Source organism: Sus scrofa, chromosome 14 (genome assembly GCF_054392235.1).
Source record: "Sus scrofa isolate SSC_HxYL_T2T_F1_AM1 chromosome 14, Sscrofa_HxYL_maternal_Yorkshire_Landrace_v2.0, whole genome shotgun sequence".
NCBI lineage: Eukaryota > Metazoa > Chordata > Mammalia > Artiodactyla > Suidae > Sus > Sus scrofa.
Window position 1 is genome coordinate 129,328,547 of NC_139396.1, and position 26,460 is coordinate 129,355,006.

Here is a 26,460-nt window from a genome sequence, read left to right on the forward strand (position 1 = left end):
ATCCTGCAGCGTGGGTCTGGATAAGAACACAATGCAGGATCAAGAGCATATCACGGAGCATCCAGAAGGTGGCACTGACAAACCAGAGGTTGAGCTGTTCCTACAAGAACTGCAGCTCCACTATTTCAAAATGCAATTATGACAGCAATCATCATTTGCTTGGTGGTCTAGAACTCTCCACAGCCATCGCTCATGTCCATGAGGAGAAAGGAAATGAAGAGACACCACCAAGGAGGGAAGATGAACTGATCAACTTAATGGATGGTGTAGATGGTGTTTTGAGAGAAAATGATAAGAACAATGATGGATATTTCGTTGTGTTCCCCAAATCACTGCAGTACACGTGATTTGGCGATAACTCTCCTAGTTATATGCAAATGTGACCTATTGTATGAATACTTTTGGTAATGCAAAATAATTCATTTCCAAAACACTGCTACAAATTTTGGTAAAGACCTGTAGCAATTTGTTACACTGATATGAGGAGAAATGGGACATATGCAGTCCCCAAGTACTGTTAAATCTCTTATTGGACAAGGCTTGATTCAAGAATCCTTTTAAGAATATTAGATAACTGGAGCTGAGCACTTGGGAACTTAACTGAATATACAGCCGAGCTCTTGCTTTTAATTCATGCTACCTGAAAAGTAAGACCAGCTTTGCTAACAGAACACACTTTTCAGTAACAGGGAAGGAATGGAATGAAGGCCAAATGTTTCTCCTGGTGGGTCATGTCACTTCAGGGAAGCTGGTTAGTATTCTGTAAAGTTCCCCTGGCCTAAATAATTACTTGCTCTGAGCAATGTTTTATTTTATTTATTTTTTTTATTTTTGTCTTTTTGCCTTTGCGGCATATGGAGGTTCCCTGGCTAGGGGTCTAATTGGAGCTGTAGCCGCCAGCCTACGCCAGAGCCACAGCAATGCAGGATCTGAGCCGCATCTGCAACCTACACCACAGCTCAAGGCAACACCAGATCCTTAACCCACTGAGCAAGGCCAGAGACGGAACCTGCAACCTCATGGTTCCTAGTCAGATTCGTTAATCACTGCGCCACAAGGGGAACTCCTGAACAATATTTTAAAGCCACAGTATAAGAATGTCAAAGTTCAGTTAGCCACAGAGTTGAAGATTGTGTATCTCTTGGCACTTTGGAAATGACCCAGCACCAACCTGAGTAATAATCTTTTTCAGTTTTTCAGTATTTTATAAACCACTGCCACATCCTCAGGTGAAGAGTGTTGCTTTGAAGATTCCTTTTTTTTTTTTTTTTTTTAGCTTTTTAGGGCTGCACCTGTGGCATATGGAGGTTCTCAGGCTAGGGGTCTAATCAGAGCTACAACTGCCGGCTTACTCCACAGCCACAGCAACGCCAGATCCGAGCCAAATCTACAACCTACACCACAGCTCATGGGATCCTTAACCCACTGAGCGAGGCTAGGGATCAAACCTGCAACCTCATGGTTCCTAGTCGGATTCGTTTCCACTGTTCCACGACGGCAACTCCAAGAAGGCCTTCATTGAATGCCTTGTGCAAACTTTTTGAAGCCATGAACCCTGAACTTCTAGAATATAGAAATCTTTCAATTTCTGCCTTAGTCAGAAATCTTCCTGCTGACCTAAAGAAGCAAATTAAAGAAAATGTAGTTGTGCAGATCAGTCTTTTGATATCCTTTTGGTGGCAGCTCAGTTCTTTGGGGAATTAAAAGTAACTGTTTGTCTTGCAAATCTCTGCAAATCAGAACCCCCAATGACCTGAGACTGAGCCTAGTTAACTCAATCAAGTAGAACCTGAAACCTAAAAAATAAAAATAAAAGGGAGGAGTCCTTTTTAAAAGTACAAACTGCTAGAAAGACTCGCTTATCCAAAATCTGATAGAGCTCTCATTAAATAGCTTAAAAGTAAGCACTTATGAATTAAATATTATGAAGTAAAAACTAATCCAATTGTTATTCACATTATCTAAGATTTATCTCTAGTAAATAAAAGCAAATTTAAAGTTACTCATTTATATTGACATGTCTTTAGCGTTATCGACATTAAAAAATAAAGCTTTTATTCTACCTGAGCTTGCTAGTCAAATAAGTTCATGTTCTCTCTGTTAAATTTGTCAGCAAGTAAACAGCTTGGGATGATGGTTGACTATGTCTAACGTTTCACGAAGTTTTCATGGGTAACCTAAACATAATTGTTGGGAGCAAGTCGTTAAATCAACGTAAATGGGATGAGAGTTTTTAGGTGAACTCTTTAAGAATAATTATGTTTTAAGTTCCCTAGAGTAGGTTAAAGGATCGGGCATTGTCACAGGTGCAGCTGAGAGTCCTTCCTTGGCCCTGGGAACTTCCATATGCCTCTGGGTTGTGGCCCTTAAAAAAATTAAAAAAAAAAAAAAATTCTCCAAACCTTTTTAGTAACTTGAAACTTCAGAATATTGACGAAAAAAACATCAATAGTCAATCTAAGAAAGAAATTTAAAATTTTATTCAAGCAAACCTGAGGATTGTAACCCAGGAGACAGACTCTCAGGAAGTGTCTAAGGACTTTTGCAAAGTGTAAGAGGAGAGGCCAGTATAGCAATGATTTTGGCAAAGGAGTATGTCTAATCAAGCACACATCTTGGTAGAAGTTTACTGCTATTCACAAGAAATGGGTACCTTGGTCAAGGGATTTAATACTTTCCTAAGAATGAGAAGATGTTAAGAAACTGAGTTCGTAAGATTTTCTCAGGGAAATATCTATCTGAGGGCGGATTCTAGCAGTTTCCCCAGAGCACAGAGGGCCTTATCCTAATCTCTACCCTGAATTCCTTTCAGAATATACTGTATGTCAGTGACTGCAGTAACTAGTGGCTTGATTTGTAAAACTGGACAGTGGGAAACATTCTTTATTTTACAATCCCCTCTCTTTGGGTCTTAATTTCTACCAAAATTTGGGAGGCATTTCATGACTAATTTGTCCCAAGACACTAGGAATTCTTATTCCTAGGTCAGGTGAGTGCATTGATAGGCTACTCACCTTGCTATTACTAGACCGACGAGGCCCTGTTAACAGTAAGCAAAACCTGTAGACTTACTGTCTTACTGGTCTGTGATGGTCCAGGAAATGATTCCCCTGTATTGCTTCTTCTCTTATCTAGAGTTACATTGTTACAATCATTGATCTAATGGGACGACATATTGGTCAATCATTTCAGGTCACCTAGTCATCATTATTTTTATCAGAGGCTCAGTCACACATTGGGTAATGCAAGGAACAATAATCTTATAAAATAAGGCTGAAGAGGAGTTCCCTGTTGATGCAGAGGTTTAAGGATCTGGCATTGTCACTGCAGTGGCCTGGATCAACGCCGTAGCATGGGTTCGATCCTTGGCCCAGGAAATTTCACATGCTGCAAGTGTGGCCAAATAATAATAATAAGGCAGAATACAAGTCATGTAGCTAGTGACATTAATAAGATCATAAATACGAATTTAACCTGATAACTTCCATTAGGTGCTGCCCAGCATTTTCCCAGATTGTCTGACCCAGTCTGTTCTATACCAATCACTATCTTTAAGGGGAATGATAGGTTGGCACAGGACATAAAGTTCACCAAAGGGATTTGCACGTATGAGGTGAGTGGTGGGTCATCCTGGGTCCTTACAGGATTGAGAAAGGCACACATCTTCTAAGGAGGGTTACATGGCTGGTGCCAACAGAAGAAAAACTGATCTTTACGGTTGAGCAGGTATTTCTGCCATTGAGGAAGTCTGATTGATGCATGATATAGAGCTACAGTGCACCCTAAGGGGAAAGCAGGAAGCCCACATGGGCAGAAAAAAAAAATTATGTTTAAATTTTTGTTGTCTTGCCTTAAAATATGAATTTCGGAGTTTCCATCGTGGTGCAGCAGAAACGAATCTAACTAGGAACCATGAGGTTTCGGATTCAAAACCTGGCCTTGCTCAGTGGGTTAAGGATCCAGTGTTGCCATGAGCTGTGGTGTAGGTTCCAGACATGGCTCGGATCTGGCATTGCTGTGGCTGTGGCTTAGGCCAGCAGCTGTAGCTCCAAATTAGACCCGTAGCCTGGGAACCTCCATATGCTACAAGTGCAGCCCTAAAAAAGCAAAAAAAGAAAAAAAATTTGCTAAATTAAATGATAAACCTTTATTGACTATCTAGAGCATTCAAAATAAGATATTGAAACATTATTTACTGAACATAGGCTTCTTTTTTCAGAAAAACTAAAGCTATTTAGGACCATTAGCCAACATGTCTGGTGCTACGTGGGAAACATTTTCTATAAGCAAGCACTTGTTTTTTTAGAAATGTTTGCCATTCCACAGAATGTTAACGTAAAAGTTCATAATTGCTTACTTCTTCATTTTCACTAGAAATTAAGGTTTCTAAAAGTTGTCAATTGAAAAGAAAAATAAAACACAACATAAGAGCTGTGAGTTGGGTGTTATTCAGTGTCTTATTGAGAACTGTAACCTGGAAGACAGCCTCTCAGACAGCTCTGAGAAACTTCTCCATAGAGGCAGGGGAGGAGCATATATAAATATATATGAATCTTTTGGTTGGGAAATACATGTAGTCAAGCATGTATCTTGGTAAAAAAAAATTACTTAGTATCAAAAAAAAACCCACAAAAAATACTGAGTTAATGATTTTGGTGCTTACCTATGAATGGGAAGATGCAAGAATCTGAGGTCCTTGAAATTCTTCCTCAGATGTGTATCTTTCTCAGATAAGAATCTTAACTTAGTGGGGCCTCATTCCTTTCAGGAGCCTATGCTTAGTGTCTTATGCACTGTGTTCCAGGTATGGCCTGGATACAGAAGCATAGCTGACCCTAGGGAGGGTGGGCCATTAGAGGTGCCTGTCTAGAAGAGTGACACTGGGGCTTTATCCTGAAAAACGACTGACGCTAACTAAATCAAGAAGTGGAAGAAGAGCATTCCAAATCAAAGGGAATCACTGCATCAAAGTCTGTAATTCTGGCTGTCTTTTCCTCTTCAGGAAGTTGTCCAAAAGTTTAGCCATTAAAGAATGATGCAGGTCAGCTCATTCCTTCCATTTTGCCTTCATTTTAGAGTAAGCATGACAAAAACATAAAATCAGATAACTATGGTAGCCATGAAGCACAAGAAATGAGCCAAATCTGGAGTTCCCTTCGTGGCTCAGTGGTTAAGGAATCCGAATAGGAACCATGAAGTTGCAGGTTCGATCCCTGGCCTTGCTCAGTGAGTTAAGGATCCAGCGTTGCTGTGGCTGTGGCTGTGGCCAGCAGCTATGGCTCCGATCTGACCCCTAGCCTGGGAACCTCCATATGCCGCAAGAGCGGCCCAGGGAATGGCAAAAATACCAAAAAAAAAAAAAAAAAAAGAAAGAAAGAAAGCAAAGAAAAAAAGAAATGAGCCAAATCTTAATCTGCTCTTGGCAGGAAATAATTTTATAAACCAAAGGCTGGAGGAAAAGAGGAGTTCTTGGCTACAAAACACAACTGGCACTTAGGATTGTAGTGCTGACTGATATCCTGTTTCATTCAGTTAGGAAATGGATTACCTCGGAGGCTGTGGGTAACAGCCTTAGTAGTAACTTGACACCCTGGTATCTGGACTTCCCTGGAAGGGAGGCACCCTCTATGTAAGACCCATTCCTCAGCAGTAATACTGTTGTTGAACGAGAAAAGACATTTAGCACATTATCTGAGGAAAGGGGCTGGAGAAAGTTCTAAGAATTTATTACCCATTCATCCCCTTCCAATCAATAAATGCCAATCACAGTTGTTACCGTATTTGTAAATGTATCAGGGGAAAAAAATTGCTGTGGTTCAGAGAGCTTTCATTTTATGTTGATTTGCCCAAACTGTGAAGCTTTAGCCACCTTGCCTTTTATAAACTTAAGAGTTTAAAGATTAATGAATTGAAAAAAAAAAAAGAAAGAAAGAAAGAAAACCAAGAGCTTTCATATGAAGGTAAGTTTCTGTCTGAATGTTTTGCTTCAGGTTTGGCAGATTAGAAGTGCTTGGGTCTAAACTGGCTGTGGCATGTCCAAGTTTCAGGGATCTGCAGTGTGAAATCCTAGCGTTGCCATCTAACTAGAATCCTTACCACTCAACACTGACAAGCCAGTCCTTTCCTCAATGAAGGGTATTAGCTATTACCCATGTGGTGAACCTTGGTTAAGGGTAGCTGATTTGATCTTTTGGAGGAAGAAGAGTTGATGAAGAGACCCGTCTGTCTCTAGAGTGACTGGGGTGCCACTGTTTGAGCAAAAGACTCCATTAGTGGTTAGGCACCAACATATGACCTGTGGTGACTTCAGATCTCTTACCCAAGGCCCCTTCAAGGCCAGGGTTCCCCGTTTCTTCTGTGAGGAGAAAGCATTTGCCATTTCCCTGAGCAAACTGCAGGTTTAGGGCTGCTGACTATGTTCCTGTGTTATTTCCCATCACAAAGGAGAGGCGTTGTAATGGCAGCAAACCAGCCTGGGGAAGAACTTACTAGGGAGAATTTTAAGGCCACCTCATAAAGCTACCCATCTATTATCTGAAAAGGATTCACTTCCTCAGATAAGTCCCAAAACAGCCAGATGCAAAAACAGCATTTCATTATAACATAACTATCCTGGCAGTTCCTGTCGTGGCTCAGTGGTTAAAGAACCAAACTAGCACCCATGAGGACATGGGTTCAATCTCTGGCCTTACTCAGTGGTTAAGGATCTGGCATTGCCCTGAGCTGTGGTGTAGTTTGCAGATGCAGCTCGGATCCTACATTGCTGTGGCTGTGGCATAGGCCAGTGGCTACAGCTCCGAATTGATCCCTAGCTTGGGAACCTCCATATGCTGTGTGTGCGGCCCTAAGAAAAAAAGACCGAAAAAAAGACCAAAAAAAAAAAAAAGAAAACCTATCTTTTTCTATTGGGTGGCCATGTCCACAGCATGCAGAAGTTTCCAGGCCAGGGATCAAACCAGAGCCACGGCAGGGACCCGAGCCACTGCAGTGGCCAATACCAAATCCTTAACCCACTGTGCCACAAGGACACTCCATAACTAGCTTTTATTAGCATCAGAGAAAGATAATTTGGAGCAAGCTTCAAATAAATATAAGACCAAAGCTGGTTCAGATACCAGTTTTCTTACACCCGGACGAGAAGGTCTGCAAATCTCAGAGGACTGGGAACCTCAAACCAAGAGGAGAGGCCTTAGAAATCTCATCTGGCTTGAAACAGGAAATAGGATCCATGTCACATGATGAAAGAGACATCACACTGCCTTGGAGTCTATTAATTTATTGAGTAAATATGAAATCATTGTCAGACATACTAAATTCAGCTGGTTCAACTTTGGCAGATGTCCATTTGCAGCAGAGATGAATGGAGGTGAAGAGGAGACACAGTGCCGCTGGCAAGGGGACACTGAACAGAACCATCTTCTGTTAATTATAAAGGCGGGCATCACACAGCCAGTGTGAGTCAGTTAGCAGAGGGGATGTGATGTTTAATGAGCAGAAATCAAACCAAAGTAAACGAGCACTTTCAAGAAGATAGAGGCCCCAGCTTTCAGAGAACAAGACGCCACCAGGGACTCGTAGGAGAAACGTTTGGTGCCAAGCTGCCGGCTCACTTGGGAAACACAGTGACCACGTCGTAGCCCTCGGGTGGAATGACCCGCTCCCGGGCGTGCTTTTCACAGTAGATCTGATCCTCCACAAAGAAATGGCCCTTCTGTTTCAGGTTGGTGCCACAGTCGGTGCACACGTAACACTCAGGGTGGCGGTGACGGTCCCGCAGTTTCACAAACACGCCACTGCGGGGGTGTGGGGGGAAGGAAAGGGGCTCTGTTAGCGACCAGCACCTGAAGGTGGCACCAGGCTAGGGACTCCTCCCAGGGGAACCATCAAAGGACTGTGCCATCAAAGGGCAGATCAGGGCCTCCCAACCGGCCTCCAGGCATGAAGGGGCTTCTCATCCCTGGGGTCCAGAGAGATTACCCCTGAAGCCTCTGGAAGTCCTTCCCACTTCAACAGAGCAGCCTTGCTTTTTCTGGTTTTATATGTTCACACCCTAAGAGTTTCCACGGGAGTTCCCGTCGTGGCGCAGTGGTTAACGAATCCGACTAGGAACCATGAGGTTGCGGGTTCGATCCCTGCCCTTGCTCAGTGGGTTAACGATCCGGCGTTGCCGTGAGCTGTAGTGTAGGTTGCAGACGCGGCTCGGATCCCACGTTGCTGTGGCTCTGGTGTAGGCCGGTGGCTACAGCTCCGATTCAACCCCTAGCCTGGGAACCTCCATATGCCGCGGGAGCCGGCCCAAGAAATAGCAACAATAACAACAACAACAAAAAAAAAAAAAAAAAGACAAAAAAAAAAAAAAAAAAGTGTTTCCACGGCCAAGGAAAACCTTCACCACCTGGCTCTGGGACATAGGACCCCCTTGGCCTCTCTGCTCCATTTCCAGGCAGGATTTTTCTCTCCATCACACCCCAAATGTGCAACATCCAGCACGTTCTGCATTTCCATGGTTTACCTAACCTGCAGGGCCTCAGATACCTGGGAAAGGGAGGTACTCACACAATGCCAGTGCCACATTTGTCACACATGGGCAACTTCTGGGCATTGCCAATCGATGCAGCCACTTTGGTGACTGGAGCCTTAACACTTCTGAATCCTGAGGGCTTGTTGGGATCCCCTAAAATGAGAAAAACATTTGGGTTGGTCAGGAAGGGAAAGATTGCATAAGTATCATTTAGCTCTTTCAGGGTCACTTATTCCAGCAAGGTCGCAGGCACCGGAGTCAAACAGAACTGACTCTGCTGTGTGATTCTAGGCAAGTTACTTAACTTCTGTGGTCCACAGTTTTCTTTTCTATAACACAGATCATTTTCCCTTCACAGTGGTAGAAAAAAAGATTTGCAAAGGCACATAAAGCCCTCCTACAGTACCTGGCACACAGCTGGCCCCCAAGATACAAATTACATTACATGCTGATTAAATATGTGCAAACACTGATAGGGGAACTTCAAAATGCTTTACTAGATGGAATACATATAAGTAAAACACCTGATAATCAAAAGGCAGTGTCATTAGATGCCAAAAGAAACCCACATCCAAGAACAAAATTATAGTAGAGCATGCTACAAGCAGCCAGTTAAAAACCACCTGCTACAGGGCAGAGCCAGAAACCTCCCTGCAGTGAGCTTTCTGTAAACAAAATAAGCTCTAGTTGCTGCACACCCAACTGCCTACAGCCTAGTTCATCACATGTGCAGAGCCCTATGTCATGGTAGTTATTAATAGTGGTAAGCTACTGGAGTTCCCATCATGGCACAGAGGAAACAAATCTGACTAGGAACCATGAGGTTGTGGGTTTGATCCCTGGCCTCCATCAGTGGGTTAAGGATCCGGCGTTGCTGTGAGCTGTGGTATAGGTTGCAGACACAGCTCGGATCCCTTGTTGCTGTGGCTCTGGCATAGGCCAGTGGCTACAGCTCCAATTAGACCTCAAGCCTGGGAATCTCCATATGCCGCGGAAGTGACACTGGAAAGCAAAAAAAAAAAAAAGAAAAGAAATTGTGTTTAGGTACCTTTCACAATTAAAACAAATAAAGACACCTTCTCCCTGCAAATTTGAAAATCTGACCCAAAGCAGGAGGAAGTATGAGGAAGCTAGGACCCTTCTCCTGGTCCAGACGCTGAATTTCACCCAAATAAGAAGACCCACATTGAGTCTGGAGGATTATTACCAAACCCTGATGCAGCCAAACCTCCCAAGAGGGCTTCACTGACTACACACCTGCCACTTCACACACACCATTTCCTTTAAGGCTTTAAACCATCTGCGATATGTGCCATGAGCTGTGGTATAGGTAACAGACATGGCTCGGATCCCACATTGCTGTGGCTGTGGTGTAGGCCGGCAGCTGTAGCTCCAATTAGACCCCTAGCTGGGAACCTCCATATGGTGCAGGTGCAGCCCCAAAAAGAAAAAAAAAAAAAATATATATATATATATATATAGTGGTAAGCTACTATCATTATTATTGCCATATATTTGGCTGGCTGCATTTCCATATCACATTCTTCCACTGTGATGGGGTCTAGCTTGCTATGTATTGTTATGTTTATCAGCTATTTACACATCTCTCTGTGTGGACTGCAAATTACTGAAGCACCAGAACTCTGCTTTATATACTTTTCAATACTCTACAAGAGCCTACCATAGGCTTAGCAAATAATGTAGGCTCAATAAATACACATGAAATAAATGATAAAATGCCTTGACAAATGTGTGATGGTCCCTCCCTTAGTCCAATGTGCTTTGGCTCAAGAAGCCAGAAAAGTCTCTATACCAGGGTTCTGGTTTTTTGCTTGTTTGTTTGTTTTTTGTCTTTTTTGCCATTTCTTGGGCCGCTCCCGCAGCATATGGAGGTTCCCAGGCTAGGGGTCTAATCGGAGCTGTAGATTCTGGCCTACGCCAGAGCCGCAGCAATGCAGGATCCAAGCCTCGTCTGCAACCTACACCACAGCTCACGGCAATGCCAGATCCTTAACCCACTGAGCGAGGCCAGGGACTGAACCTGCATCTTCAAGGACACTATGTCAGGTTCTTAACCCACTGAGCCACAAGAGCTCCAGAATTTGCAGTTTAGTAAGCTCTTAGGTGCTGCTGGTCCAGGAATCACAGTCTGAGAACCATTGAACAAGAGAAAAAAAAATGGCTTTTTGGGTAAGGTGAAGGGGATAAGGAGAGGGTCATCCCTTATCTGCAGCCATGCCAGGTAATTGTGGGGCTGACAAACGAGGACCTTAACTCTCTTGTCCATTTAGAAAATGAGTCCCCGTAAGCTGACTGGCCTTTCTGAACCAGAAATTGAGATGTGTTCATACAAGGGGATCTAGAGTTGGCTAGGTGTGGTAGACTGTATATTTTATCCGCAATTATCCTACCCTCCCTATCCTGGCCATGCTTCCCAAATAGGTCAGTGAGTCTCTACTGGCAGTAATCTTGTTCCCTAACAAGAGTTTTGGTTGTCACAACTAGAAGGGAGTACTGGTGGCATCTAGTGGGTAGAGGCCAGGGGTGCTGCTAATGCCCTAAAATGCACAGGGCAGCACCCCCACCAGAACTTACCTGGTCCAAAAAGTCAACAGCACTAAAGCTGAGGAAACTTGTGCTTGGGGAGTTTACTTGCCTGGCCCAACAACTTTGTGTCTGGCCACAAGACTTGCTTTAGCCAATGAGTGTGAGCAGATGAGAGCCCTGTTTGGGCAGAAGCACGAAGTGCCCTGGTGTGGTTTGATTCTGCCACCACTAAACTGCTGTCCTCTGCCATAAGAAATGTTGCCATTTGCAACAACGTGGATGGGCTTGGAGGGTATTACACTTAGTGAAATAAGTCAGAGAAAGACAAATACACATGTTATCACTTATATGTGAAATCTAGAAAATAGAATGAATGAATATAACAAAAGAGAAAGGGACTTACAAATATAGAGAACAAATTAGTGGTTACCCTTTGGGAGGCCAAATAGGGATGGGTATTAAGAGGTACAAACCACTATGTTAAAATAAATAAGCTACAAGAATATACTGCACAGCGTATTTTGTAATAACTTTTTTTCTTTTTTTTTTGGCTGCACCCGTGGCATATGGAAGTTCCCAGGCCAGGGATTGAACCCTTACTGCCGCAGAGACAACACTGGATCCTTAACCCACTGAGTCACAGGAGCTCCCATAATAACTTTAAATGGAGTATAATCGATTGAATCACTATGTTGTACACTTGAATTATATAATATTGTACATCAACTATACTACAATTTCAAAAAGAACAGCTAGTCCCAGAGAGCAACACCTCCCTCTGCTGACTCCCAGAAGAAAAACATTCGTGAAGCCAGGCCCAGCCCTGCCAAAGCCCAAGCCACAGCTGACCAGCAGCCCTTGTGTAAGAAATGCATTTGTTTGAGTTCTCTGGTGGCCTAGTGGTTAAGGATTCAGCATTGTCACTGCTGTGGCTCATGTTTGATCCTTAACCTGGGAACTTCCTCATGCCATGGGCAAGCAGCCAAAAAAAAAAAGTATGTGTTGCTCCAACTTCCTACTGACTAACAAAATGTGAGAGCTACCCTGATCATATCCATGAGGATGCAGGTTCAGTCCCTGGCCTTGCTCAGTGGGTTAAGGATCTGGCATTGCTGTGAGCTGTGTTATAGGTCACAGACTCAGCTCAGATTCGGAGTTGCTGTGGCTGTGGTGTAGGCAGCTGCAGCTCCGATTTGACCCCCTAGCCTGGGAACCACAATATGCAGCAGGTAGGGCCCTAAAATGACAAAAATAAAAACAAAAAGCAGCCTGGGACTTTAAGGGCCTCTTGATGGGTATTTATAGCACAGCCTCTCAGGTTTCCCCCATCAGTGCTGGGAACATCCCTTGTTGGGGAAGTGGTGAAAAAAGATGTCCACTGGCAACACACGAGCAGAGACAGAGATTACGAGGCTCAGCTGGGATTAGAAGGCTCGGCACTGCCCCTCACAGGTGCATGAGGGACACTACCTGAGTGCTTTAGTTAACCCCAACCTCAAAGTACTTTCTTGCTTTTTTCCAAACATTCCCTACCTTCCTTGATCACAAGCCCAGCTTTACTCATTGTGACTTTTTTTGGCATTAAATTTTGACTTTTTAAAAATATTGCATTGAGCTCTCTTCTCCACCATCCTATGTGCGGTTGAATTAGTTCCTCGCCATGTCTTCTCTCAAGACTTTCAGGATTGGCCAATTTTTGGCCAAGAAGCCCAAACAGAATTGTCCCATCCCCTAATGGATTCGAATGAAAACTGGTAATAAAATCAGGTACAACTCAAAGAGAAGACACTGGAGAAGAACCAAGCTGGGTCTCTAAGGGAGCCTCCGCATATGAGGTGGGGCACGTATTTATGCTGTGTGGCGGTCACTTCCTTGCATTTTACCGTATCACACTGAAAACAGCACAGGCACAGTTGGATATATCAGGAGATGGGTTCTCTTTATGTTGTTGTTTCTGTACAGCGCTTTGCCTCAGTAATAAATATGTGAAGGCCTCTTGTTGGAAAAATAAATAAATAAAAATAATAAAAACTAAAAATATTGCACTGAAATTCCCTGGTGGCTCAGCAAGTTAAGGATCTGGCACTGTCTCGGATTGCTGTTGTGGCATGGGTTTGATCCCTGGCCCAGGAACTTCCGCATGTTGTAGGCATGGCCAAAAAATAAAAATAAAGATTGTGCATTGAAATACCATTTTTGCCTTGATTATCAGGTCATGGGGTGTCAGCTTAAGTTTGTACCCAAGGCAAATGCCTCCCTCACCTCATCCTAATCATGACCCTACCTAGAGGGAGCTCAGAAGGGCCTGGGTGGGCTGCTTCAGGCCTCTGAGTGTCCCAGACAGGCTCCCTCACTTTCTGGCGGGTGGTGCTGGAGCCACCTTGGCTGCCTATCCCCCATGAAGAGAAGGAAACGGCAGCATCTCTGCACATCTGGACAATGTGGAAAGGAAACTGGCTTACTGAGGGGGCCAACTCAAGAGGTCATGGCCTTTTACACGATGGGCTGTTTTTCACAGAAAAATGACCAGGAAAGGTTAGGAATATAGGACAGAAGGAAGAGAGGAACACATGAGCCCCAACCTGGTAGGAGGCAAATCCACATCCCTTTTTGGAATAAAGAGAAGTAAACTGAATGAAGTCACGCCATGGGAGCAGGGGAAGCTGTACTCTGGTTAAAGCCGGCCTTGCTGCAGCTTGTTCAGCCCTGCAGCGCCCCCTGCTGGCTCAATTTTGTCTCACTTATTCAGCCAACTGCAAATGCAAATAAATTTCACTTCTTCCTTTCCTCTCAGCTATCTTAAGGTAAAAATATTAGGTTCCCTTGAATTGTGCACAACTACCAAAATTTCCAAAGATCTCTTCTTTGCATTTCGGAGTTCCCGTCATGGCAAGAGGAAATGAACCCAACTAGGAACTATGAGGTTGGTTGCAGGTTCAATCCCTGGTCTTGCTCAGTGGGTTAAAGATCTGGCATTGCCATGAGCTGTGGTGTAGGCTGGCAGCTGTAGCTCTGATTGGACCCCTAGCCTGGGAATCTCCATATGCCATAGGTGCGGCCCTAAAAAAGCAAAATAATAATAATAATAAAAACCTAGAAAATGCCTTTGACATGGTAGATGTACCTTCGACTTTTTATAAAACTGCCAAACTATCTGTTCCGTTTTACCACCAGCAGTGAATGAGAGTTTGAAATCTTCCACAGCTCACCAACACTATTGTTAGACATACTAAAATGTCACTCCTAGGTTTTAATCCAAGTAAAAGCATACCTCCATACAAAGACTTGTACATCAGTGTTGACAGCTCTGTTTGTAATCGCCAGAAACTGGAAACAACCTAAAAGTCCTACAACATGTCAATGGATAAAACAGCTTGTAGTATATCCGCATAATGGACTACTTACTACTCAGTAGTAAAAAGGAATGAATGATTGATACATTCAGCCACATGGATTAATCTGAACATAATTAACACTGACTCACCCCAACCTCCCCCAAAGCAGAGTATATGACTCTATTTATATACAATTCCACAAAATGCAAACTAATCTCTGAGGAGTAGGTATGGCAGGTTGTGACCGGGAGGAGGGATTACAAATAGGAAGGAGGAAACTCTTGGGGGTGATGGATACATTCACTCTCTTGATTGTGGTGATGGTGTCAGGGGTGTATACATACACACGTAAAAATCAAACTATAACTTCAAACACGTGCAGATTTTAAGTATGTGGCTCAGCGGTTAACGAACCCAAGTAGCATCCGTGAGGACGCAGGTTCGATCCCTGGCCTTGCTCAGTGGGTTAAGGATCTGGCATTGCCGTGAGCTGTGGTGTAGGTTGCAGACGCGGTTCAGATCCCGCGTTGCTGTGGCTCTGGCGTAGGCTGGTGGCTACAGCTCCAATTAGATCCCAAGCCTGGGAATCTCCATATGCCACAGAAGTGGCCCTGAAAAACAAAACAAAACAAAAAAAAATTGTGTTTCGGTACCTTTCACAATTAAAACAAAGACACCTTCTCCCTGCAAATTTGAGAATCTGACCCAAAGCGAGAGGAAGTCTGAGGAAGCTAGGACCCTTCTCCTGGTCCAGATGCTGAATTTCACCCAAATAAGAAGACCCACATTGAGTCTAGAGGATTATTACCAAACCCTGATGCAGCCAAACCTCCCAAGAGGGCTTCACTGACTACACACCTGCCACTTCACACACACCATTTCCTTTAAGGCTTTAAACCATCTGCGATATGTGCAGAGCCTAGGGCTTAAGAAAGCCACTTGCTAGAGGTCTCTTGGTGGGACTAGGGCAGATCCTGGATGCCAGTGCTGGTGGTGCAGCGCTGCTCTATTAACCACAGGCCTTCTCAAATGACAGTAACCCTCATTGAGTGCTTTTGCCATGCACTAGCCCCTGCCCTGAGTTTTGACCATTTCCTCTCAAATAAAAACAGGAATTTGAGCTCCCTCCTCTGAGAGCTTTCTGCATGTGGGAGATGTCTGGATTGGAATTTATGCTATTCCATTCATTGAAAATTGAATGCAAATGCATATTCAGAGATAAGGGAGAGAATACATACAAGATCTACTATTTCCCTTTTCCTTTTTAGCAAAGTTTTTATTTTCTTTGGGGCAAGACGATATCCAGCCCAGGGGAGAAAAACTATAATTCTCAGACTCTCTTGCAACTAAATGGGGGCCATGTGACTAAACTCTGGTAAAAATATAAAAGGTGGGACTTTTGGGAAAGAGAAAACTGATTCATCTGAAAGGAGGATTCCCCAATTAGCCCTTTCCCTCTTCTTTCTTCCTGATGCCTGGAAAGTAGGCATGATGGCTGGAGCACCAGCTGCCAACTAGGATCACAAGGTAACCTTGAGAACAGACGTCACTGGCTTGGCAGGTAGAACACAGGATGGAAAGGGTCCAGATCCTGATAAGAAGGGAGCTGCTGCCTCAGGGCAGCTCAGTGACCCTGGGCTTCAGAGGTCCTTCTCTGTGACCTCTGTGACCTGAGGGCATTTAACGAGATGAGCCCTGTAATGTCTGTCTATGGCCTACTTTGGGCTGGAACAGACTGACTTTTCCTCTCTTAACTGAAGGGTTTTGCACCCACTTAGAGTAGAGTAAGTTGCCGCTGCTCACATTTTGACAAAACCATCATGCTCTAGGGGTGGCCCCAAGTCATTTGTCAGTTGGGGTTGGGCCTAATACCTGAACTTAATGTGGAGTATGACTCATTCCTTCCAATCTGTACAGGTACTCTAAGCAAAGGGCGAAAAAGCTGGTAGAACAATATCCTTTTAGCAGAAAAGAAGAATGTTCCTCATTTCCTGTGCTTGTAAACTGCCAATTTCTCTAGGACCCACCCAAACAGGGAAGGAAGCCTGGATGCTGGGTGTGCGCAGTAGGGAACTTTCAGCTCAGGAAGGATTCCCGGGAAGCCGATTCTGCACCCGGGGGGCTTCCAGGAGGAAGGTGACTCTTCCAGAGGGCACTCAGCTCTGACCCTCCCTGGCTTCCCAGGGCAAAGTGCCAATCCCTCAGGAGCCTGGCTGAAGAGCAAAATCACCAATTGCCCCTCCCAGAAGCAACTGTTTGCACAGGCAGGAGCGCTGGGAAGAGGAAGAGAGCAGGAGAAGGCAGGACCCCGGCGAGCCTCAGGGAAAGGGGCTGAGTGTGGAAGGCTGGGCATTGAGACCAGGAGGAGCCACACAACCCTGCTCTCCAGAAGTCCCTGGTAGCCAGACTGATGGTGAGAATCAGAAGGTGCTTATGAGGAGTTCCCATTGTGGCTCAGTGGTTAACAAATCCGACTAGGAACCATGAGGCTGAGGGTTCAATCCCTGGCCTTCCTCAGTGGGTTAAGGATCTGGCATCACCGTGAGCTGTAGCGGAGGCTGCAGACGCGGCTGGCCGCGTTGCTGTGACTCTGGTGTAGGCTGGCGGCTACAGCGCCGATTAGACCCCTAGCCTGGGAACCTCCATATGCCACAGAAGTGTCCCTAGAAATGCCAAAAGAAAAAAAGACCAAAAAAAAAAAAAGGCTCTTATGAATGACCACCTAGGAGGTGGGCACGCCTAAGAGCTACAGCTCACAAGACAAGCATCCTTCTGCAACACAGCCATGCACCAGACATTTCACATAATATACTGTTGTTGTCATATGCAGATAGCTTTGCTCCTCTCCACCTGAAAATTATCATGATAAACCCACAGCCTATGAATCTACAGTGCAAAGACTATCTCCTGAGACCTGCAGAGCCACATGGGTGGCCTGGGCGCCTAGAGCATCACACGTGGACAAGCTAAGTCTGGACTGGAGCCTCTTGATGAGATTTCAAACATCGTAAGAGTTATGAAGCACCTACTGTGTGCCATCACAGTGATGGGTGTTTTGTGCAATTTACAACGTTTGCTCGTAGAGGAAAGGATTTTTATCTCCAGTTGACAAATGAGCAGGAGACCTAGAACAGTTCAGAGACCTGCCTAAGTTCACACCAGGGAGGTGGGTGGGAGGGGCAGGAAGAAGAGATATGACCCAATTGTGGGCTCTCAGGAGGCCACTCAGCCAAGAGCAAGAACAAGCATGTGGCCCCAAGATGAAGCCCAGCACCTGGCTTCATTGTGATGCTCACTCATTTCACTCTGCTTGCTGTTCATTTTCATTCTGCTTGTCCCAAGCCACAGCCTTCCACCCACTCACACGTGCAAACCACTACAGAAGCATGGTGGCCAAGGGACAGACCATCAGAATCCCACAAGGGTCAGCACACCCTGCCCTCAGCCTCCCTGGGCTCCTAGGACAAGAAACAGCTACCCCATGTGGGGCTGGGAGCCCACTCATTCCCCCCTCCCCTTCTCCAGTGCCTTCCTTAAAGAGCTTTTGCATTTCAAGAGCCGGGCCTTCCAGAGCAAGTGGTTCCTTCCACCTCCTGGGGCTGTACTCACCTTTGCTTCAGCAATGACAGCCCCTCACCCCCGGCCTTGAACCAGAGCCTCTGACCACACACAGGGCTGTTTACCTTTTTCCTCAGACTCCAGGATTTCCTGCAAAACCAGGAACGAAGTGGACTGTTTCGGAGGCTCATTTAACTCCTGTTTCTCCTGAAGCATCTTGTAAACTTCAGATTCTTTGTCGATGACGAGCCCGCTTGGAAGCTGAGAATGGTCTAAGCTGTAAAGAATGTTTGCGAGTTATCAGGACATGCCAAAAGTTAGAAGAAAAAGAAAATTCACCAGGCACCCCTTTCCAAGCCAAGACACCCCTGGTTCAAAGGGAGGAGAGAGATGACCCCCATGATCACGAGAGAAGCCCTCTCTTAGCGTGGCCACAGACCTCCCACCAGCACTGTGAGGTGTCTGCAGGCAGAGCCAGCTGCTGCTTCCAGACAATGAAACTATTTTTCCAAATAGTTTCAGGAACTCCATTACTTTTTGGCCTAGTCCCATGGACCGGGAATGCTGTGCTTCTTTCTAAATTACATAAACAAATGATGTTGAAAGAAAATTTCAAAGAGGGAAAATGCCAACCACAACCTGAGCACTAGGGACACAGCTGGGGCCCTGGGGACAGGCCATGTCCACTCCCCAGAGCAGAAATCCATGTTCTTCATTCCTGATGACATCAAAGTGCTTTCTCGGTCTCTCTAAACTCCTCACTCTCACAGTGAGGCTCTCGGGTCTCCTTCCCTACCACATGGAGATAACAGTGTCTGCCCTGACCACTTCGCAGGGTTGGTGGCCAGGAGGAGCAAGGCAAGAGCTTTGTAAACAGTAAAGTGTGGTTCCGTGTCAGGGAGGGGACCGAGGCCCTGCTGGACTTCATCACCCCTTCAAGGAGGTTGAACTCAAAGTCTCTGGCCAAGACAGCAATTATCCTTATCACCACCCCACCATCTCATTGTAATGCCACCTCCCCCTCTTTGAGCAACCCGGCCCTCTCAACCCCCTACTAGGAAGGTATGTGGCCCACTTCTCACCCAGGCCCTCTAGGGCAATATACACCCCCAACCAACCAGCAAGTATATCAGAAGACCCCATCTTTCCCCAACCAATCTGCAGGTCAACAGGTGCGTGGCAAGACCTCTCCTCTCTTTCCTTTGTCCCTGGGCTGTAAAATCAGACAGGACCAAGCACCGGGGTCAAGGAAGGGGCCTTTGCTGCCTGGTCTGGCAGGAGGAGAGTGAGAGACTCCTATCAGCTTTACCTGTAAAGTCTGTCCTGAGACCCAACCCTTCTCTCCATCCCCTGTCCCAGCCACACCACCCAACAGGGCTGACAGCCTCTGTTAACTTGCCCCTCTGCCACCACCCTCAGCCCCAGCACCGTCTTACTTCTCATCAGAGGCCAGAGTGATATTTTAAACTCAAGCACCAGACTGTGTCATGATTGGCTCAAAGGGTTCTCATCTGACTTAGAACCAAATATTTACCGTTTTAATAACAAAACACAAGGTTATTCAAACTCATGTCCTTTGAGTACATATTCATTATGTTGGAGAATTAAAATGACTCGGGCTCGGATTGTCAGTGTCGGAAAGTGAGACACATGAACCGCGGGGAGGTCTTGACAAGGCTCTTTACTTCTGCAGAAGGGCAAAGAAGAAAAGACCCTCCCTATTTATCCCTAACGCAGGTGACATCGCTGTCCCCTTCCCATTGGTCAGATCAGGGTGCACCTTCTTCTCAGTTGGCTAATTTGAACACAGTTTTTACTGGGAGAAGAGGGAAGGGGGGGTGGAGGAGGGTGTCTCAGGCGAAGCAGGAACAAAATGGACTCACAAGACTTCCTTTGAGAGAAAAGACGTATGTTAATTCTCATAATTACAAAAAGCAGAAAGGCCCTATTTTGCTTCCCTTTCCAAACATATTGCCTGTGTCAACGAAAAAAAATCCACAACCTGAGCATTGAGAGTTAATTTTTATGTGGGGTGAAATTAGGACTTAAGCCCAGGAGACAACAGCACAGGGAGGCAGCCCCAAGGAACCGCTCCCAGGAGATGAGGGTGGAGCTAGAATATATAGGAGTTTTTGCCACAAAGGGCCGGGAGCAGGAACAAAAGAGGCCTGGGCTCTCTGAAATCATTCCTTTGATATGCACCTCCGCTCTCAGGTTCGGTATCCAAGAGTCTTCACAGCCTGAGGCACTCAGGCTCTCACCCTGGGAGGTGACTGCATCCAGGTGACCGTGACATTCTTTAACCTTTACTACAGACCAGGCTGAAATAACCACCCAAGGAAGAAAAGCGGGACTATCAGGATATTAAAACGGTGAGGGGGAGGTGCGAGCAGCAGACACACACTTTCAATATTTTGTTGCTGATCTCCTGAAGGTTACTGCCTGTCACAAGGAGCAGATCTCACCATTTTAGTGTTTTTCTTTTTTCTTTTTCTTTCTTTTTTTTTTTTTTTGTCTTTTTGTCTATTCTAGGGACGCACCTGTGGCATACGGAGGTTCCCAGGCTAGGGATCTAATCAGAGCTGTAGCCGCCAGCCTACACCACAGCTACAGCACAGCAACACGGGATCCGAGCCACGACTGTGACCTACACCACAGCTCACGGCAACACTGGATCCTTAACCCACTGAGCGAGGCCAGGGATCAAACCTGCAACCTCATGATTCCTAGTTGGATTCGTTAACCACTGAGCCGCGATAGGAACTCCATGTTTTTGTAGATATGAGGAGATGCAAGAATTGGGCACATAAAATTTTCTCCTGAAAATATCTTGACGACACGAAGGCCTGTTCTTCCAGTTTTCCCAGAGGACAGAGTGCCTCACTCCTGGTCTCCACCCTGAGCTCCACTCAGGGGGTGCTGCGGGTTTGTAGCTGCAGGGGCTCATGTTTTAAGAGGCTGATGGCACGTGCCAAACTTCAGTTCACACCTGTTACCCCATGCTCACTCCAGGCAGGCCAGGCTTCATGGGGTTTCTAGAATATACCAGCCTTTGCATGTCCTATTCCCTCTGCCAAGAACCCTCCCTCCCAGGGAGCCCCGTGACTCCCACACTTTATGCAGGTTTCTGCTCAGATGTCCTTCCTTGGAGAGGATCCCGGACCCTCGACATAAAACAGTCCGCCCACCCCCATCACTCTTCCCATTGCTCTGCTACATCTCTTTCCACGTCACCTCTCACTCTCTTTCCACAGATGAGACTCTCAGTTGTTTCTTTAGGGTCTGTCTCCCCCTGGAAAGTAAGCCCCATGAGGCTCAGGGCTCGGCAGGTGTTAGGGAAGTGAGTGATAGGTGCCAAGTGGATCGAGTCATTTCCTCCTCCTCACTGCACCCTCTTCCTGCTCCCACAGGGAAGCCCCCAGGGCTCTGCCAGGGAAATGGGCTGATCACCTCCTGCCTTTCAGCCTCAGCTGCTTTTTCAGAAGCCACCACCCACTAGGGTGGAAGGACAAAGTGTCCAGTAAGGCGAAAGAAGGAATACCAGATGGTGGTACAATTTATCGCCCACCCAGGATATAATTAGTTCACATCCCATTTTCTTTATTTACCTGTTTTTTCTTTTTTTATGGCCACACCCATGGCATATGGAAGTTCCCAAGCCAGGGATTGAATCTGAGCCACAGCCATGACCTACACTACAGCTGTGACAACAAGGGATCTTTAACCCAGTGCACCAGTACGGGGATCCAACCTGAGCCTCCGTAGCGACCACTGCTGCTGCAGTCAGCTTCTTAACCCACTGTGCCACAGCAGGAACTCCTCACACCCCATTTTCAATGTGGCTCACAGCCCCAGCTAGAAGTAGGGTCGCTCACCTCAATGAAGCTTCAGGCTTTCCCTCTGACTAACACCAGGTTCTCACAAAAGAGGACAGAGCCCTCAAAGAGAGACATCTGCTCTGCTGCTCACAGGGAAGGTCAGAATGTAAGGGGAGGAGTTCCCGTTGTGGCTCAGCAGAAACAAATCTAACTGGCATCCATGAGGATGCAGGTTTGATCCCTGGCCTCGCTCAGTGGGTTTAGGATCTGGCGTTGCTGTGGCTATGGTGTAGGCTGGCAGCTGTAGCTCTGATTCGACCCCTAGCCTGGGAACCTCCATATGCTGCTGGTGTGGCCCTAAAAAGCAAAAAAAAAAAAAAGAATGCAAGTAGAGAGACTCATCAAATGGTCACTCATTTAGGCTGCAGTGCAGTGAGAGAAGCCACCACCCCAGCCCACCCACAGCTGCCAGGCCCTGCCCTTGTCTCTCCCTCCCAGCCCCCAGAAAGGCGATAGGCCACCTTAAGGAGTGGTGGTTAACTGAGGGCTGCAGTCTCTGGCCCACCGTTTCAGCTCTCATGTTTGGTCACATGCCGGACTCTTTCTTTGGGTCTTGAGTTCTGAGCTTGCCCTATAATGTATTATGCTATTTTGACAAATATTTTTTCCTATTACCCTAAGAACTATTTTAAAATCAAGATCAGACCGTGGAATGTTCTTGGGAGAATTTTTCCCCTTCTTTGGTATATGCTGTTATGTCTGGAAGCCACCAAGGGAACGCTAAAAATGACAGAACGCAAACCACAAGGTCATCACATATTCTTCCAGCCAACAGTCTTGTAAAGTATTTCCATGATTAAGAAAAGAGAAAACAACTTATTTACTCTCAAAGAATGATGTCTTTCTACCACTTGACAACTGATAAAACTCACGCGTTTTGCACCCACTCATTATATAATTAGCTCATAGTTCATTTTAAAAAGAAAATAGGGAGTTCCCGTTGTGGCTCAGTGGTTAACGACTCCAACTAGGAACCATGAGGTTGCAGGTTCAATCCTGGGCCTTGCTCAGTGGGTTAAGGATCCAGCGTTGCCGTGAGCTGTGGTGTAGGTCACAGATGTGGCTCGGATCCCACATTGCTGTGGCTCTGGCGTAGGCCGGTGGCTACAGGTCTGATTAGACCCCTAGCCTGGGAACCTGCATATGCCGTGGGAGCGGCCCAAGAAAAGGCAAAAAGTCAAGAAAGAAAGAAAGAAAGAAAAGAAAAAACAGAGGTATATGTGTTCCCTGAATAACCCTCCCCAAGTTACTTCTCCTCCCCATCTCTCTCTCCCATTTACTGATGCGATTGGATGTCTGCATGTCCGTCAATGGGAGAATGATTAAACACAGTGCAGTACAGCCCTACCACAGATGGCAGAAAATATCTGCAAACCATATATTTGATAAGAGGTTAATATCCCAAGTGTATAAAGAACTCCTACAACTCCACAACAAAAAACAAATAAGCTGATCTTTTAAATGGGCAAGGACTTAAATTGACATTTCTCCAAAAAGATCCACAATAGGCACCAAACATATGAAAAGATGCTCAACACCACTAACCATCAGGAAAATGCAAATCAAAGCCACAAGATAGGTCACCTCACAGCCACTAGGAGAGCTGCTACCAAAAACAACAGGCAAACAAAATTCCAGAAAGTAACAAGTGTTGGGGAGGATGGAGAAACTGGAGCCCTGGGCACTGCTGGTGGGAACATAAGATGGTGAAGCTGCTATGGAAAACGCTACGGAGGTTCCTCCAAAAAATTAAAAATAGAGCTACTGTATGATCCAGCCATCCCACCTCAGGGTATATATCCAAAACCAGGCCCTCAAAGAAGTATCTGCATACTCATGTTCATTGCAGCATTGTTCACCATAGCTGGGGTGGAAGCAATCTAAATGTCCATTGATAGATAAATAGAAAAAGAAAATGAAGTATAGGGGTTCGTGCTGTGGCACAGTGGGTTAAAAAGCTGACTATAGTGGCTTGGGTCACTGCAGAAGGGTGGGTTCCATCCCCAGCCTGGCCCAACACAGTGGATTAAAGGATGCAGCGTTGCTGCAGCTATAACATAGGTCACAGCTGTGGCCTGGATTCAATCCCTGGTCTGGTCTGAGAATTTCCATATGCTTTGGGTGTAGCCATGGGAAGGGAGGGGAGGAGAAGGGAGGAAAGAAAAAGAAAATGTGGTATATTCAGATAATGGAATATTATCTAGACTTTAAAAAAAAGGGGGGGGGGACTCCTATCACATGCTGCAACATGGATGAACCTTGAGGACACTATGCTAAATTAAGAAAACCAGCCACAAAAAGTCAAATTCTGCATGATTCCACTTCCATGAGTTAGCTAAAGTAGTCACTCTTAGAAACACAAAACAGAATGGTGGTTGCCAAGGGCTGGAGGGAAGAGGAAAAAGGGAATTGTTCAAAGGGCAGAGAGTTTCAGTTTTGCAAGACAAGAAATTTCTGAAGACCTGCTATACAACAATCTGTATGTAGTTACCACTCCTACATCGTAATTTAAAAAATAGTTAAGATGGTATATTCTATGCTATGTGTTTTTCTTTTAAACCACAATTTTTAAAAATGCATCTTTAAAACAGAAAAAGAAAGAAAGAAACTATTGGTATCTAAAACAACCTAACCGGGAGTTCCCGTCATGGTGCAGTGGAAACGAATCTGACTAGGAATCATGAGGTTGAGGGTTCAATCCCTAACCTCACTCAGTGGGTTAACGATCCAGTGTTGCTGTGAGCTGTGGTATAGGTTGCAGACTCAGTTTGGATCCCACATTGCTGTGGCTGTGGAGCAGGCTGACAGCCGTAGCTCCAATTAAACCCCTAGCCTGGGAACCTTCATAAGCTGCAGGTAAAGCCCTAAAAAGCAAAAAAAAAAAAAAAAAAAAAAAAAAACTAACCAAATCAAATAAATCTCCAGTGAATTATCCTAAGTAAGGAATCTCAAAAAAAGTAACATATTGTGTGGTCCCATTAATAACATTCTTTTTGTTGTTGTTGTCCTTTGAGGGCCACACCTGCAGCACATGGAAGTTCCCAGGCTAGGGGTTGAATCAGGGCTGTAGCCACCAGCCTACAACACAGCCACAGCATCACCAGATCTGAGCTGCATCTGCAACCTACACCACAGCTCACAGCAGGCAATGCTGGATCCTTAACCCACTGAGCGAGGCCAGGGATCAAACCCAAGTCCTCATGGATATTAGTTGGGTTCATTTCTCGCTAAGCCACACGGGGAACCCCAATAATAGTCTTGAAATGACAAAATTATAGAAATAGAGATCAGCTTAGTGGGGTGTCAGGGGTACAGGAAGGTGCAAGAATAGGAGGGAAGTGAGTGTGGCTATAAAAGGAAAACCTGAGCAATCTCTGAGATGGTAGAAACGTTCTGTATCTCTGCCACATAAATGTCAACACTGTAGTTTTGATAGTTTTCAGGATGCTACCATGGATGGAAACTGGGTAAAGGGCACAGGGGATCTCTCTGTTTTGTTTCCTGTAACTATATGTGAATCTACAATTACTGAAAAATAAAAAGTTTAGTTAAGTTTAAGAAAAATTTTCCCCAAATGACGGAAGTAAAACACTAACTGGAAATGATGTCAAGGAGATTTCTTTCTTTTTTTGGCTGCACCCATGGCATATGGAAGTTCCTGGGCCAGGGACTGAATGCGAGCCACAGCTGCAACCTACACTATAGCTGCAGCAATGCTGGATCCTTAATCCACTGCCTTGGGCCAGGGATTGAACCTACGCTGCCGCAGAGACAGCATCAGATCTCTTAAACTGCTTGCCACAGTGGGAACGCCACTGAGATTTCAGTACATGATTTTTATGTAGGTGGGGATAAAGAAAGAAAGGATATAAGCTGATTCAGAAAAACTCTTTCATGTCTGAGCTGCCCCAACCCAGTTACCCCAATGTTCACCAAATACACAATTCTAAGAAATCCTATGTAGTCATTTTTGGAAGGGGAGCCTGGCCAGAGTGCTCCCTAAGCTTTAGCCTTCAAAGGCCTAGATGTTAATAAGAAACCAGAGGAGTAATTATGGGCACCAGGAGAAGCGGGAGGAACATCCAGAACCCCAGCGCCAATTCCCTGTGGGCTGTGGGCAAGTTTAGTTAGAAGCACAAGCCACCACCATCCATCGTCACGGAGGTTTTCCTCTGACCTGGCTCCAGTGAGTCAGGGCTAATATAAGCCTCCGGTGTCATCTGAACCAAGAACAATGAATGCAGCCCTTATTTCAATGGCACCTGCTTAGAAATCTGCCTCATGAGTATTTATGGGGGAAAGGGGGGTTGCCTAAGAACACAATTTGGAAAACCCAATATCTTGGGACTATTGTGGTTATGGGAGCCCAAGGGATTATTCCACGAAGAGGCTACCACTCCATCGGGAAGGTAATTAGCTATACTAACTAGTCGGCTGACCTTCAGCTCTAGCGCTGGGAAAGAAACAAGTTTACTCCAAGTTACAGGAAAATCCTCTCCACGAGGATTTGCCTATGTGCTTCTGTCCTCTGGAGCCCCTTGTACTCAGAAGTGACGGGTATGGAGCTTCTCCTAAGCAGTGAAACCGGTAACAAACAGCATTTACTGAGCACATCCCAGGG

The 26,460-nt window shown here is 45.5% G+C and overlaps 1 protein-coding gene and 1 pseudogene across 2 annotated transcripts in view; one reads left to right on the forward strand and one right to left on the reverse strand.

Moving 5' to 3' along the window:
• Nucleotides 1-7,444: 7,444 nt before the first annotated feature.
• PDLIM1 (PDZ and LIM domain 1) overlaps nucleotides 7,445-26,460 on the reverse strand; it is a 49,615-nt gene continuing 30,599 nt past the window's right edge. Inside the window, 3 exon segments of one of the 2 annotated variants that reach the window (NM_001315778.1) lie at nucleotides 7,445-7,793; nucleotides 8,557-8,674; nucleotides 18,087-18,238. In NM_001315778.1, the coding sequence (NP_001302707.1) occupies nucleotides 7,607-7,793; nucleotides 8,557-8,674; nucleotides 18,087-18,238 (457 nt within the window). In that variant the 3' untranslated portion in view covers nucleotides 7,445-7,606. 2 annotated transcript variants of the gene reach the window in all.
• Nucleotides 12,704-12,884, forward strand: LOC146397001 (large ribosomal subunit protein eL39 pseudogene; annotated as a pseudogene).